General features: G+C 44.1%; 1 protein-coding gene and 1 long non-coding RNA gene across 4 annotated transcripts; both read right to left on the bottom strand.

Annotated features, from left to right (window-relative positions):
- Positions 1-5,325: 5,325 nt before the first annotated feature.
- LOC133912610 (uncharacterized) lies at positions 5,326-7,984 on the bottom strand. Of its 3 annotated transcripts, none has more exons than XR_009908833.1 (5): positions 7,610-7,984; positions 7,431-7,518; positions 7,149-7,324; positions 6,465-6,539; positions 5,326-6,370 (listed from the first exon to the last, which is right to left on the bottom strand). It is a non-coding gene; the product is annotated as an uncharacterized LOC133912610 (long non-coding RNA). The 3 variants fall into 3 exon arrangements; XR_009908832.1 differs by having other exon boundaries at positions 5,330-5,438; positions 7,610-7,983; XR_009908831.1 differs by having other exon boundaries at positions 5,326-6,539; positions 7,610-7,980.
- A 786-nt stretch (positions 7,985-8,770) lies between these two features.
- On the bottom strand, positions 8,771-11,590 carry LOC133912609 (non-specific lipid transfer protein-like 1). Its single transcript, XM_062355442.1, has 3 exons — positions 11,053-11,590; positions 10,726-10,749; positions 8,771-9,143 (listed from the first exon to the last, which is right to left on the bottom strand). Exons 1-3 carry the CDS (start codon positions 11,408-11,410, stop codon positions 8,995-8,997), a joined length of 531 nt encoding a protein of 176 aa, XP_062211426.1. The 5' UTR covers positions 11,411-11,590; the 3' UTR covers positions 8,771-8,994.
- Between the last annotated feature and the right edge of the window lie 1,705 nt (positions 11,591-13,295).

Here is a 13,295-nt window from a genome sequence, read left to right as displayed (position 1 = left end):
GTTCTTCTGCGCACCACTATTTTATTGGATTGAATTAAAATACTAATTAAACAGACGCAAACCACTATTAAATAAAAAATTTAATTTGTCAATTTTTCAGTGTATTTTGATTTTAATCGAATCTTTCTGTCTAACCCAAGTTTTTTAATCTTTCTTAAATTTATTTTTTTCCTTTTTCCTTTCTTTTATCCTTCATTTTTCTCTTTTCTTTCATTACACCGACACTACTTACACCTATAGAGAGCATACATGCACAAGGCCATCACCCTACACCACCACTAGCAAAAAATATCATAACTAGACCATCATGTTATTAAACTAAATAAATAATCTAATTACACTTTCTAATCAAATTCATGCTAATTACTATTATACAATCTACTTACTCTGACTAAGCAAAAAATTACTATTATACAAATTCACGTTAATTACTATTACACTAACTAAGTAAATAATCATATTCATATAATCAAACTAAGTAAATAATTAAATAAATGTAATTGAACGGATTAAATAATCTACTTACTCTAATTACTATTATTGCTAGAAGTATTAATTAAATACATAATTCAAGTAGGTCTCAAACTGATTCTCCTCTTCTCGCGCCGCTGCTACTCCTCACCTCGCGCTGCTTCTCCTCTCCTCTCTTCCTTTGCTCACACTTCTCCTCTTCTCTCATGTTGCGGCTCCTTACCAGCGCACTCTCATCTTATAGTGAAACACGGTAACGCGAGAGCTAACTAATTAACGTGGGACAACAGCATGTGGGTTTAAAAAACCGACAAAAGCGAAACGACATGACACGACGTGACACAAGCACCACGCCCAGCCTGTATTCAGGCCTGAGGTGCCAAATACAGCATTGTGTACTGTATTTGGCACGTTTGGTGTCAAATACAGTCAGACTCATCGTTTTCGGTGCCTTAGGTACCAGAATCGATTTTTCAATGTTTGAAATATCGAATATAAGTGCTAGATTTACAAATACGATAATATATTATCTATTTTGATAAATACGGTAATGTTTATTGCTTAATTTTGGATTTTTACCGTCAATTCTCTTACCCAGAGTTGTGCACCTAGTCTTTGCTTTTTTATTTTGTGAAATTAACAAGTAACCTGTCATTTTTAGTGCGGATTCTGTTCGTAATTGCAGTTTGACCAATCAGGGCCTCCATCCACTTGCTCATATCCAAGTAAGCTGTCATTTTTAGTGCGGATTCTGTTCGTAATTGCAGTTTGACCAATCAGGGCCTCCATCCACTTGCTCATATCCAAGTAACCTGTCATTTTTAGTGCGGATTCTGTTCGTAATTGCAGTTTGACCAATCAGGGCCTCCATCCACTTTCTCATATCGGTGGTACGCGTCCAGCCGTTTTTGCGTCGGACGTGACCAACGCGATCTTTGCTCAGCATGGCATCCCTTCAACGGAGTTTTCGGTTCGGCAGTTCTATCCTGAGGATTGTCTGATTACCTTCTCCTCGGTGGCCCTTCGGGATCAGGTGGTCGGTCCTGGAAGGATCATGGCGAGCAATTTCTTCGTCTTTGTCAAGCCATGGATGAGACATGGGCAGGCTCTCTCCCTGCCGCTTACTACGAAGGTGAACCTTGAGCTCTGTGGTATTCCGGCGCATGCATGGCAGCTTCCCACAGTGGAGACGCTTCTCGCCCCTTGCTGTTGGGTCGAGGAGGTATGTTTGTCGTCGGCGTCTCGCACTGGCATGTCTGTGGTCCGTCTCACGGCTTGGACGGCTGAAATGCAGTCGATCCCGGCGGAGAAGTGGCTAACGATCCCCGAACCGGACGAGGGCAACATCCTTGCCATGCTCTCGGTGGTCCGGCGAGTGGTTCGTGATCGCCCTGACAATGATTGTCTTAGGTACTTGGTTTCTGTTCACAAGGAGCTGATGAGGCGTTTCTCACCGTCACAGTGGTCGGACATGACCCCAGATGGCGCCCGCTCCAACGACGGTGCAGTGGCCACAATGGTCACACGACTACACGAGCGACACCAGTCCGCCCAGTGGCTTGTATGAGCATGGCGCTACTGACGGTAGCTCGGGCAATGGTGGCGGTGGCCCAGCGAAAGGAAGTGGCGACTCCGGCCTGGAGGATGGTCTGCAGATTGGCGGTGGCGCCTGTGGCTCGGAATTCGAGGCTGCAGACAGATCCTCGGCTTCGCGGCCATGCAGCCCGCCGCTCCGCGCGCTGCGTTGTTCCCGGGGCGTCCAAACTGAGATGTTGACGTGGGAAGGGTAGTTTGACGTGGGGCTCAGATCTCGTGACGACCCATCCACTCCACGGCAGCCACGTCATGGGGAGACATGTCCTCCTTTGGCAGCAGCGCTGGAAAGTGGTCCGTAGGTCCGCGGAAAAGTGGCACTAGCCTCGGACAAACGTGTCTCCACTCCTTATTTATTTTATAGTTTCTCTCTTAAAAATATCAGAAGCTATTTAGATGGTTGGTTTTTATTTGTTTTTTTCTTTTTAGCCAGACTAAGGAAGTATTTGCAGATGAAATGAAAATTAGAAGGTGAAAAACAGGTTGAGATAAGTTTTTGTGGTTTTTGGTGTATAAAAAACTAAAAACTTATTATAAAAATTAGTAATTAAAATTCAGTAATTATAGCCGCTTTCTTAGCTAACCAGAACCTTTAAAGCTACCATCTATCCAAACAAGACCTAAAAAGACTTCGAAAAGCAACACGAGCCTATGACATTTTCCTGTCCAAGGTCGTCTTAATTTGAAATATCATGCTCCCCCGGAAAAGGGAAGGGTCATGCTAATCAGTGGCCTAGCTATTGGAAAAATGGAGGGGGTGTATCATTTTATGGATTGGTCTGTTAGCTAGCTGCTGAGCTTGTCATTTGAACGTCTAGGTCTATGGGTGCATGATTTTAGATTATAGGGGTGCATATATAGTGAAAATAGGATAGAAACAATTGAATTTTCATTTTGCCGTGTGTGCATCTAAGTAGGTAACTCACACCCCTTTCGACAGCACTTCTTTTTCTTTTTGAAAACTTTTTTCTCAGAAATTTAGCTCAAAAATTTTAAAAAAAAGTTAACAGGAAAAGTTTAACTTAAAATTTTTGAATTTTTTTAAATTTAAGAAAAAATATCAATAAAATGTTTAGATAAAGTTATCTTTACATATGCTCCATACACGTGTAAGAGGAAGATTGTGCGCTCGGAGCCCACAATCAAACCTACATCAATCAAATAAAAACGCAGAATAATAATTTCTTTATGTTTCGGTTTCCCAAGTTCAGTGGCCGACGACGCATCTAGACCTTGGGCTACTCAATCAAACCTACATCACTCTACTCCCCAAGAAGAACTCGGCGAATATAAAAGACTTTTGACCTATCAGCTCACTCCATAGTTTCACGAAATTGTTCTCCAAACTTTTGGCCGCTCGGCTTGCACCAAAACTCAATGACCTTGTGGTGATCAATCAATGTGCCTTCATCAAATCCTGTTGCATCCTTGATAATTTTCTTCTGGTGCAACACTCGGTTAGAGCTGTTCATCAAAAGAAGAGAGAATCATTGATGTTGAAGTTGGACATTGCCTGTGCTTTCCATTCTATCTCTTGGCCTTTCCTTCTAGAAGTTTTGCGGCATCGTGGGTTTGGTCCGGCCTTTTGTCAGTGGATAACCACTATCCTGGCAGCATTGAGCACTCGGATGCTAGTCAATGGTTGTCCCGGCGAGGCAATTTGGCACGGCCGTGGATTGCGACAAGGCGATTCTCCCTCGCCGATGCTATTTATTATCATTAGGGATGTTTCGAATGCAATAATCTCCAAAGCAGAAGAACGTCCACTTTTCCAAAACATTAAGCGCCTCGGAATTAACCATCACGCGTCCATCTATACCGACGACATGGTAATCTTCCTGTTCCCGGTGGCTGCAGAAATACAGGCAGTCAGAGAGATCTTGCTGTGCAGCCTCTGGTCTACGTACCAATTTTCTCAAGAGTGCCATCTTGCCGATCCGTTGTACCGAGGAGACAATCCAAAGTCTCGTGTCAGCACTTCCCTGTCAGCTACAAGCTTTGCCTTGTAAATACCTGGGCTTGCCGTTGGCGCAGAGCAAACTAAAGCAGGCCGGATTACAATCTTTAGAGGACAAAGTTGCAAGAAGAGTCCCAACGTGGAAGGGGAACCTTTTGGCACCTAGTGGCCGGATTGTGCTGGTGTAAACGGTGCTCACTTCCATATCCATTTATCACTTGATTGCTCTCGACCTGCTGAAACGGGTCTTCTGATGCATCGAAAAACTGTACAGGGCCTTTCTATGGACTGGAGCAGAGGAAGTGTGCGGTGGTTAATGTCCGATGGCATGGGAATGAGTGTGCCAACCAGCAACTGGGAGGACTTGGCATCCACAATTTGCAGCTCCTGAACTCAGCTTTAAGGCTACGTTGGTTCTGGTTGCAACGAGCAAGCCCGGAGAAACCATGGATGGGCTCGTTCGTGCAGATTGCACACAAGCCCGAGCAATGTTCAACACATCCACTTTCATGGTCCTTGGGAATGGTGCATCTACTCTCTTTTGGCTAGACAACTGGTTGGATGGTAGTTCTGTCATCTGTGAAGCAGCTGGCCCCCAACTTGGCCGCTTACATCCAGATGCGAATTTGTCGGCAGCGGATAGTGGCTGAAGAGTTGCACAACCGACGATGGGTGTCAGACAATCACGGTGCCCTGTCCATCCAAGCCATCGTGGGATATCTCTCGGTTTGGTCAGCTGTCCATGACATCTCTCTCTGAGCTGGAACTCAGGATCAAGTTGTGTGGCGGTGCCAATGGTGAATACAGCTCGCAGTCAGCCTGTTTGGTATTCTTCAACGGATCAATCAACTGGGCCTGCAGCAATTTACTGTGGGGGAGCCTGGGCGTCACTCAAGTTCGAGCTTTTCGCCTGGCTTGCGATCAATGACCATTGCTGGACGGCGGCTCGCCTTCAGCTCCGTGGAATAGAAAGAACAACAAGCAGAGTCTTTGTTTTCTGTGATCAAGAGGAAGAGGCCATTGCGAACGAGCACGGAGCTCGACGGCAAGGCAGAAGGATGTGATCAAGCCCACCCAAATTCGTTTCCCAGTTCGCACATACCCGATTTGACCTCAAGATAGGTCCGGGTAAGGGGGTCGGTATAAAATAAGCAAACGAGCACGGAGCTCAGCGGCAAGACACGAGGATGTGGCTGAGCCCACCCGAGTTCGATTTCTGGGTGTCGCACATCCTTGATTTGGACTCTACATAAGCACAGGTGTATGACTACACAGCAGATAGATAACAGGTATATTTGAACCATGGATATATTTGAAATTTAAAAATGCAGTTCCAGTTACACATACTATGTATACATAGGGATCAGCATGGTCACAAGTGCCTGCATATTGCAAACCTCTGTCCTGCTTCAGCAGCCTGCAAATTTCACATGAATAGAAGCATGCAGAAGCACAGGTGTATGACTACACAGCAGATAGATAACCATACTCAATTGGAAACCGCAAATTGTCCTTTAAAGAAGGCATATAAAGAAACAGGTATGACAAGGTTAGACAAGCCATATTGACTGGGAGCCATAGGAGTGGTTACTTTATGGTACACAAATAGGCAAATAAAAACTATTTGGATTCTCTTCCTATTTGTTGAAACTTACATAGGCAGCAGCTTGATCACAATTGTTAGTTATATAACTCATTGCATTATATTAATTGTAGAAGGGTGTGACTATTTTTCAAGTGCTTGGCCCCAACTTATTTTTCAGACACTGTTCTAAGCTCTTGGACCAACACTAACAGCCTCAACCCATAAGTAGTTCGATGTTGATCCAAAGACCTAGAAAGGTGATTGGAAATTAAGTAGGTTTAAAGTACTTGAAACATAGCAAAACTGCTTATATAAAGCTTTGAAATTTCGGGCTTAGAAAGAAACGGTCGCACAACTATAGCAGATCAGCAAATCCAAAAATTGATAAACCTTGATAAACAAATATATATTGCATGACAGGTAGCTTAATTTTGTGCATTTATATTCACTGTAAACATATGTCTGCGCTTGACATGAGTGTGGATCACTGTTTGAGGTATACATCATCATCATTTGGTGAACACTGAAGTGGATTGGATTGATTACATGGAATCCAACTGTCAAATATAGGGCTTGTTGGTTGTCCAACTCCACATTAGAAAATGGGGGTGAAGAGAGGGATATGCATGCAAGTTGGGTATCCTAAAGGGAATAATTAGCAGCCTCAGAAATAAGTCCACACAAGTCAAGGTGGACTATATAGTGGTAATGCAGGAATTAGCAAGCAAAACTAAACCATGTTGATAGTGCACGATCTTGGATTGCTGCAGAGTAACAACCATTTAGTCAAGGCTATGGAGCATATTTACCATCCAACTTCTTTGGGGGAAGTGGAAAGGCTTGCAGGCTGAGATTTACCTGATTAATTGCCGGCATTTAGGACAGTGTTTTCCACATTTGGCTGCAGCATGTTTTAAGCATTTCATGCAGAAGCTGTGAAGTGGAGGCACAAGTACTACGAGAGTCAGGAATTTTGCATAATAGACAAAACAATAATTGAATACTCCAATCCACATGTTCCTCCAACATTTCTTGTCACAATTGAATTTCAAGAAAGTGATATTCAATTCAATGTTTTCTATACACAACCTTAGAAATTGGAGCAAAACTTGATTTTTGGGAAGAATGTATGAGTATAGCATAAAAAACATGCCCTTCTCAAGTCCAGATTAACTGACCGGAAACCCTAGTATTTCAGTATTCTATATACACGAATGCGCTAAAAAAGCACACTTACATTGCAAACAAGCATTTATCTGGTCCATTTATTCGTGTAATTAACAAAGTTCTACACTAACCAGCAAGAATGTACATAGTTCCAGGCAAATTAGTTGAAGTGCACTTCCAATAACTGAAGAAATCACTACTGGCATTGCCATAGCAAAGGCAAGGAGCAAACTATGTTAATTCCAGACAGCGAATAACACCATATGTTTGCACAAACACACAAAACTAAGCAAAAGTTTGTGCTTCGTTCCCTTTCGCATACATATTTTCTGAATTCAAGCAACCTCTTTTCTGAAAAGCACAATTCAAAATTACCTGTGTCCACAAGGCGTAGCACTCGGCTCAAAGCAGATATTCAGGCAAATCTGTGAAAAATACATCTCGCGAATCACTCTTCAATATCATCAAGCATGCAATCACAGATCAGGACGCCTCCTTCTCCCCCACGACGACATACTTGTCCTCCTTCTCCTTCACGTCCTTCTTTCCATCTACAGATCCCCAAATCAACGCCAGATTGAGAACGCCCAAATAGATAGACCAAGAATTTGTCCAAGAAATCAAACCAAGGATGAAAGCAAGGGAGGAGTTACCAACCTGCCGTATTGTCTGGCTTCTCTTCATGATCGAGCGAGAGAACCACCGGTGGGATTCGGCTTGGCGCTGTCTCCAAGGCCTCCTCTTCCTGCAGGAACGCGCCATTCGGACAGGATCAAGAAACCAATCAAGAAAAGAGGAGGGGTGGATTAGGTGGGCGGCATCAAACGGAGGAGTACCTGGCACTGGTTCCCACGCTTACGCCGGCGGAGGAGGACCGCCTCTTGCGGTGCGACTCGCATACGCAGGGCGGCGACGAGTGAGAATCAGGAGAGGAATGTGTGCCTTTCCCGTCGCGTGGTCCGGACACGCAGAGCGAAGGCGCTGGTGACGGCGAGGACGAGGTCAGTGGCGGAGCTTCCTTAGGGTCAACAGGAGCCTTGCCCCTTACTTCAAAATTTTGTTGAAGAAAATATTAATTTTACTACTTAATTGTTAAGTATACACTAATCATTCTTTCTACTGGCCCCTCCTCAATTCCTTGTCAAGTTCCGCCATTGGCGAGGTGGTGGTGCCGAAGACGGTGAGGGCGCGTGGAGCGGAGCCTGTGGTGGCGGCGAGGCGCACGGCATCGGGGTGGCTGCTTGGGATGGGAATTTGATTATACGTAACAAAGTGGATCAATCTTTAATAATATATGTTTAAAGTTAATTATTCTTTAATAATATATTTTATAAGGACAAGTTTGTAACAAGTTTATTCTTCACTTCTCTTATCCAATATAATATTTTGTTATAAACTAATCTTTATAGAACATATGATTAAAAAAATGATCAACTTCAAACATATTATCAAAGGATAATCAACTTAAGGATATATGATCGATTTCCTGTTTGAGATGGAGGCGATGCGACGTGGTATCGGGGTAGCTGCTGAAGCTGGACGATGCGGCTCTAGAACAGATCGAGGCAACCTAGAGCGTGAGACTAATGTAGGGGCTGGACACAACGCCGCCGGTGAGGGATGAGTGGTGCTGCGGGTGTCCAGGGGGAGAGAGGAATTGCGACAAACGAGGATAGCTGCAGGAACGAAGAGATCCAATGAAGAGAGGTCCAAACCGACGACGACCAGGGCCGACGATGTCCAACAGATTCACTTCACAACCTAAAATTCCTTCACGAGAGGGCTCGTTTAGATTCTCCTTTTCTTTTAGCCCCGGAGGGCTCGTTTAGATTGTAAAGATATCGTTGTGCTCCTGTGAAGCCTTTTCACTGCGCAAGCAGTAGCAGATGCTACAGCACGTGTCAGGCTATCTGCCACCTTGTTCGTCTCACCCTAGGGCCAAAAAGGTAAAGATCCCCTGCCAATCTGCTTACACATCACTTCACGAGCCCAAACAATGAAAATTAGAACACACGGTGATAATATAATTGGAACTGCTGCTTAACATCAGAATTCAGGCAACAAAAAAGCAAGCGAAGTGAGGTTAAAAACAGCTCAGGAAACAGTATATCAAAGCCCACTCTGAAGAACAGGATAACTGAATTACGGCACAGCGCAACAAACTAATTATCACGAAGGTCACTCAGCCAGGACAGCAGCATAGCATGCGAGCTAGAAATCCTCAGAAGAGGTAACGGTAGGCAAGCAGCGGAGCCGCCACGGTGGCTATAAGAGCGGTCGCGGTGATCGGAGAACTCGCCGCAGCGGCAGGTACTGGTGGGGCTGCAGTGGCGCCGCCGCTTGTTGGGGCCCCCGCAGACGGTGAAGGCGCTGCAGTAACAAGAGATGATCAGAACCAGCTACTTCCAAGACTGAAGAGAGATTACATAAGGGAAGACAATTATGGTAAACATAGTTTGTACACAACTTGACGATAAAATCTAACATTTCTCCAGATTCAGAGAAAACGAGACAAAGTTGCTGATATTATTAAAACATCCGTCAATTTTTTGCATAGTTTCACGACAGCCTCATCCATCATCTTTCATCCATATTTTTCTTGTTATTTCAACAACCATAATAGCTGCTCAGTAGTACTTGTTTGTACATACCTCCTACTGCTTCGGAGCAAAAGGAACACGATGTGAAACCGCAAAACTATCAGTTTCCTAGGTTCCAATCTGGTCACATGATAAAACTAGGAGAGCAAAGCGAACCCAAAGGAGAAGTGAACAACTGGGGAAGGGAGCAGACACCAGGCATGCAACTGAACGGAAATATCTGGACTCTGGCAAGATGGGCCATCCAGTCCAATGGTTGCCTTCATCACTTCGGCATGATTTCATAAATCGACATCACAAGTTTGTTCACGGATCTAGTCAAAATGTTCCACGGGGGGCCTAGGAAACCTGAGATAATGTTCTCTACAAGGTGGTCCAGCGAAATTTTGGCTCTCTACTTTGATTGCAACCTAGAGTGCTCCCGTGACTTGACACTTAGTCTCTGCCCGTGACTACAGTGACAACAACTGTTACAGATCTCCAGGAATTCAATAATGGCCCTTTTGCACCGTGATCAACAAAATGTTCCAGGTTGGAATGCTAACCTAAGAATCTATAGTGCTACAATGGATCAATATACTGTTACAGAGATGGAGCAGCTTTATAAAACTGTAATCCTGCTCGTCTTCTATTAGTGATTCTGCGGAGTTAGGTCCTGATCACCTATAAAAAATTGGTCTAATGAAGTAGCCTAAGGGTTAATTTCTACGGCCCAAACATAAGTAGACAGTGGTTAAGATGGTAATCACTAACTAACATACAAGTTAACGGAACCGATAAACAACCCTTAAATTTGCCAAATCGCTTGTCTTTAGCAACATGTGGCTGGATCCTAAAAGTTTCTTTCAACTCATATGCCTCTGTCTAAATCGTTTGGTAGCTCACATGCAATGCAATCACTCGCAAAGATACAAAGGTAATGCAAAAGCTGAGGATAGAATACTTTGTTTGCGGACAAAAACACTGTAGCGGACCCATTTATGCCATTCCTGTGAGCCAAAAGGAACACCACTCATGTGAAAGAACAATGCCTTTTGTTTCGTGTGTGTTACAGCTCAACCTTTTTTAGTAGAAAGACAACTAATTCTTTGTTAGGATTGGATCTGTTTTGTGTTCTGTAACGACTAAAATTCAGTTGTTTTTTGGGTTTAGGTTCACTACAAGCAAAAGCTTTATTTTGTGCGTACTTCAAGATCTAAACAAACCTAAGGGGAAAAACTTCCAAGAAAAAAATCAGATGCTACTACACTTCATCCATGATATAAAGGCATGCCCAAATACCGAGATCAGATGGACGTCATGACACCAAAACAGAACAATGCAGTGCAAAGATGGTGTGAAGAAAGTGTCACCTTCGGTAGGAGGTCCCGCGGCAACTGCAAGCAAGCAAAGCAGAAATAAAATGTTAGATCAAATCAAAATTGCTTAGAGTAGCAGAGGAGCACCAAACCAAACTGATGAACTACGGACTCTGAACCTCTACACTATAACCTCTTAAGAGAAATCGAAGAAACGGTTAAATAAGACCAAATACAGGGCCTAGGCGTGGTTTCTTGAGGGGAAATTTTCTGGAATTAGGTATGAAAGTAAGTTGCTACAGAAAGATACACTACAATTTTAACCAAATCCAGGCAAAGAAAGGGCAGGGAGAAGTAGGGGAGCTTAGGGGCGGCGCTCACTGTGGCACTTGCTGAAGGCGGCGTTGGACGCGCCGCATGCGCCCGGGAGCGCGAGCACGCGGGCCATGTCGATCGGTATGGGGAGGTTCTTGGAGCTGAAGGCGGAGCAGACGCAGTCCACGACGGTGGGGTTGGCCACGGCGGCCTTCACCTCCCCGCAGCACGCCTTGTTCGGCCTGCGCGACGTGCTGCCCGGCGTGACGTAGTCGAGGCAGTCGCTCAGGCCCGCGGCCGCCGCGAGGCAGTCCACCGCCGGCGCCGGGGCAGGGGAGCCCGCCCCGGCGGCGGAGGCAGCGAGCGCGAGGAGGAGGCACGCCACGGCGGCGGTGGAGGTGGTGGCGCGGGCAGTGAGGGCCATGGCTGCGGTGAGTGGGAGAGGGAGTGGAGCGGAGTGGTGGTGGGGTGTGTAAGATGGTACGACGCGGGGAGTGCCTGAGTGGAGAGGTCAAACCGTCAGAGGCGGAGACTTGGGCTGGCAGCCTTTACGGAGATGGGTTGTGCGTGGCTGAGACTATCTTCATAAGACACTCTTTATTGTACTCTTCATATCTATACATTAAGTGTTAACATATATAGTTTAGTCTATTATATTTTTATAATTTTAAATAAATTTTAAATGTCTAAATATATGAGAGAAATATATTTTTTAGTCCCACTTTGATACGGATGTGTATGGAGATCAACTTAAAAGAGTTTTTTTTTCCTCCACCTACTTATCATGTGTGAATAAGAGGACACGAAAACGCACATATGCGCTCGCCTCGCTGGACCAGGGTGGAGGTGGAGGGTGTGGCCACACGGCACATGTGTGAATGGTCTGTTGAAATATAGTCTAGGTGCTTACGCAGGTCCAACTTCTTTTTACGATTTTATTCCTTTTTTTACGTGGGCAACGGACAAAATATGCAAATCGTGTCGGTCAAAACATCGATCGTGACGGTATAACCATCTCTGATCGTGGTACATCTCAACCATGTGACTCTCCCTCTATATATTTGCCAACCAAAATAGAGGCGCGAGTTGCATAATCGCAATTAGTGTTTTGTCAATTTCTCTCTGATGCACCATCGCACGTAGACTACTCCATCCCGTTACGCCGGCGTGCACCGACGAACGAAAGAGCAGGTCTCCAGAACTTGTCAATCGTGGGATCCTGCACGGGAAAGGACGAATAAGATTTTTACGAAGCGCTCGTCACAACTGTTCACAATCTGTTTCCTTTACGTCATCGTGTGCTACTTCATCTACATTGCCACCATCATCGCCGACTGCTACATCGAGATCAACTTCGACTACTTCATCTTCATCATTGTGTACTGCATAGACATCACAGGGGCTTCTACATCTCACGTCACCATCAGGTATGTACACTACAATCCTACTCGAGTGTTTGATCTGATCACTCATGTACCTAGCTAGTTCTACAAGATTTATCATCTCATTTACTATAAACAAATTGAGATGGTTTCCTTCTAATCCAAGTGATGATCATTGATATGTGCTTGATCGAGTAATGCACTACTTGCTAGGTACTATGAATTTTAGACTTCACTATATTATGTATCCATCAATACTGGAGAATTATAGTGATTCAAATTGGATATCCGATATTGATGAGATCAAGGCCACAAGTAGATATGTATTCACTCTTAGTGGTGCTGTTGTCTCATGAAAGTTTTTCAAACATGCCATATTAACAAGGTCAACCATAGAAGTAGAACTCACAGTGTTAGACATAGCCACTGTTGAGGCAGAATAGCTACGTGAGCTCTTAATGGATTTGTTAGTGGTCGAGAAAACGATATCGGCTATCCTTATGAAATGTGATAATCAAACAGTTATTGCCAAAGTGAACAGTTCTAAAGACAATATGAAATCCTCAAGACATGTAAAGAGAAGATTGAAATATGTCAAAAAATTAAGGAACTTCGGAGTGATAGCGTTGGATTATATCCAAACAAGTAAAGACTTGGCAGATCAATTTACAAAGGGACTATCATAAAATATGATAGATAATGCATCGAAGAAGATGAGTATGAGACTTATACGAGTTATACAATAGTGGTAACCTAACCTATATGATCTGAGATCTTGTAAATTATGACCTAGGAAGAACAATCGATTGGTTAACTGAACGAGAATAACACACAACCCACTCGAGTAAAGATGCATAACTCTCAAAATCTGTAAGGTAAGTTGATTATTACCTTAATGTGGTCTATTGGCTTTAATTAGCGAAGATG

Source organism: Phragmites australis, chromosome 3, assembly GCF_958298935.1.
Source record: "Phragmites australis chromosome 3, lpPhrAust1.1, whole genome shotgun sequence".
In the NCBI taxonomy this organism is placed as follows: domain Eukaryota; kingdom Viridiplantae; phylum Streptophyta; class Magnoliopsida; order Poales; family Poaceae; genus Phragmites; species Phragmites australis.
The sequence above is the reverse complement of the archived record's forward strand: the minus strand, read 5'-3'. Positions and strand labels throughout refer to the sequence as shown.

What these genes read in the sequence shown, in the direction of transcription:
- LOC133912609 (XM_062355442.1), bottom strand. Translation starts at nt 11,410, where the DNA reads ATGGCCCTCACTGCCCGCGCCACCACCTCCACCGCCGCCGTGGCGTGC. An exon ending in CGCCTTCAGCAAGTGCCACA is followed by an intron (nt 10,750 to 11,052) that starts GTGAGCGCCGCC and finishes GCTTGCTTGCAG; the next exon opens with TTGCCGCGGGACCTCCTACC. An exon ending in CGCGGGACCTCCTACCGAAG is followed by an intron (nt 9,144 to 10,725) that starts GTGACACTTTCT and finishes TTGTTACTGCAG; the next exon opens with CGCCTTCACCGTCTGCGGGG.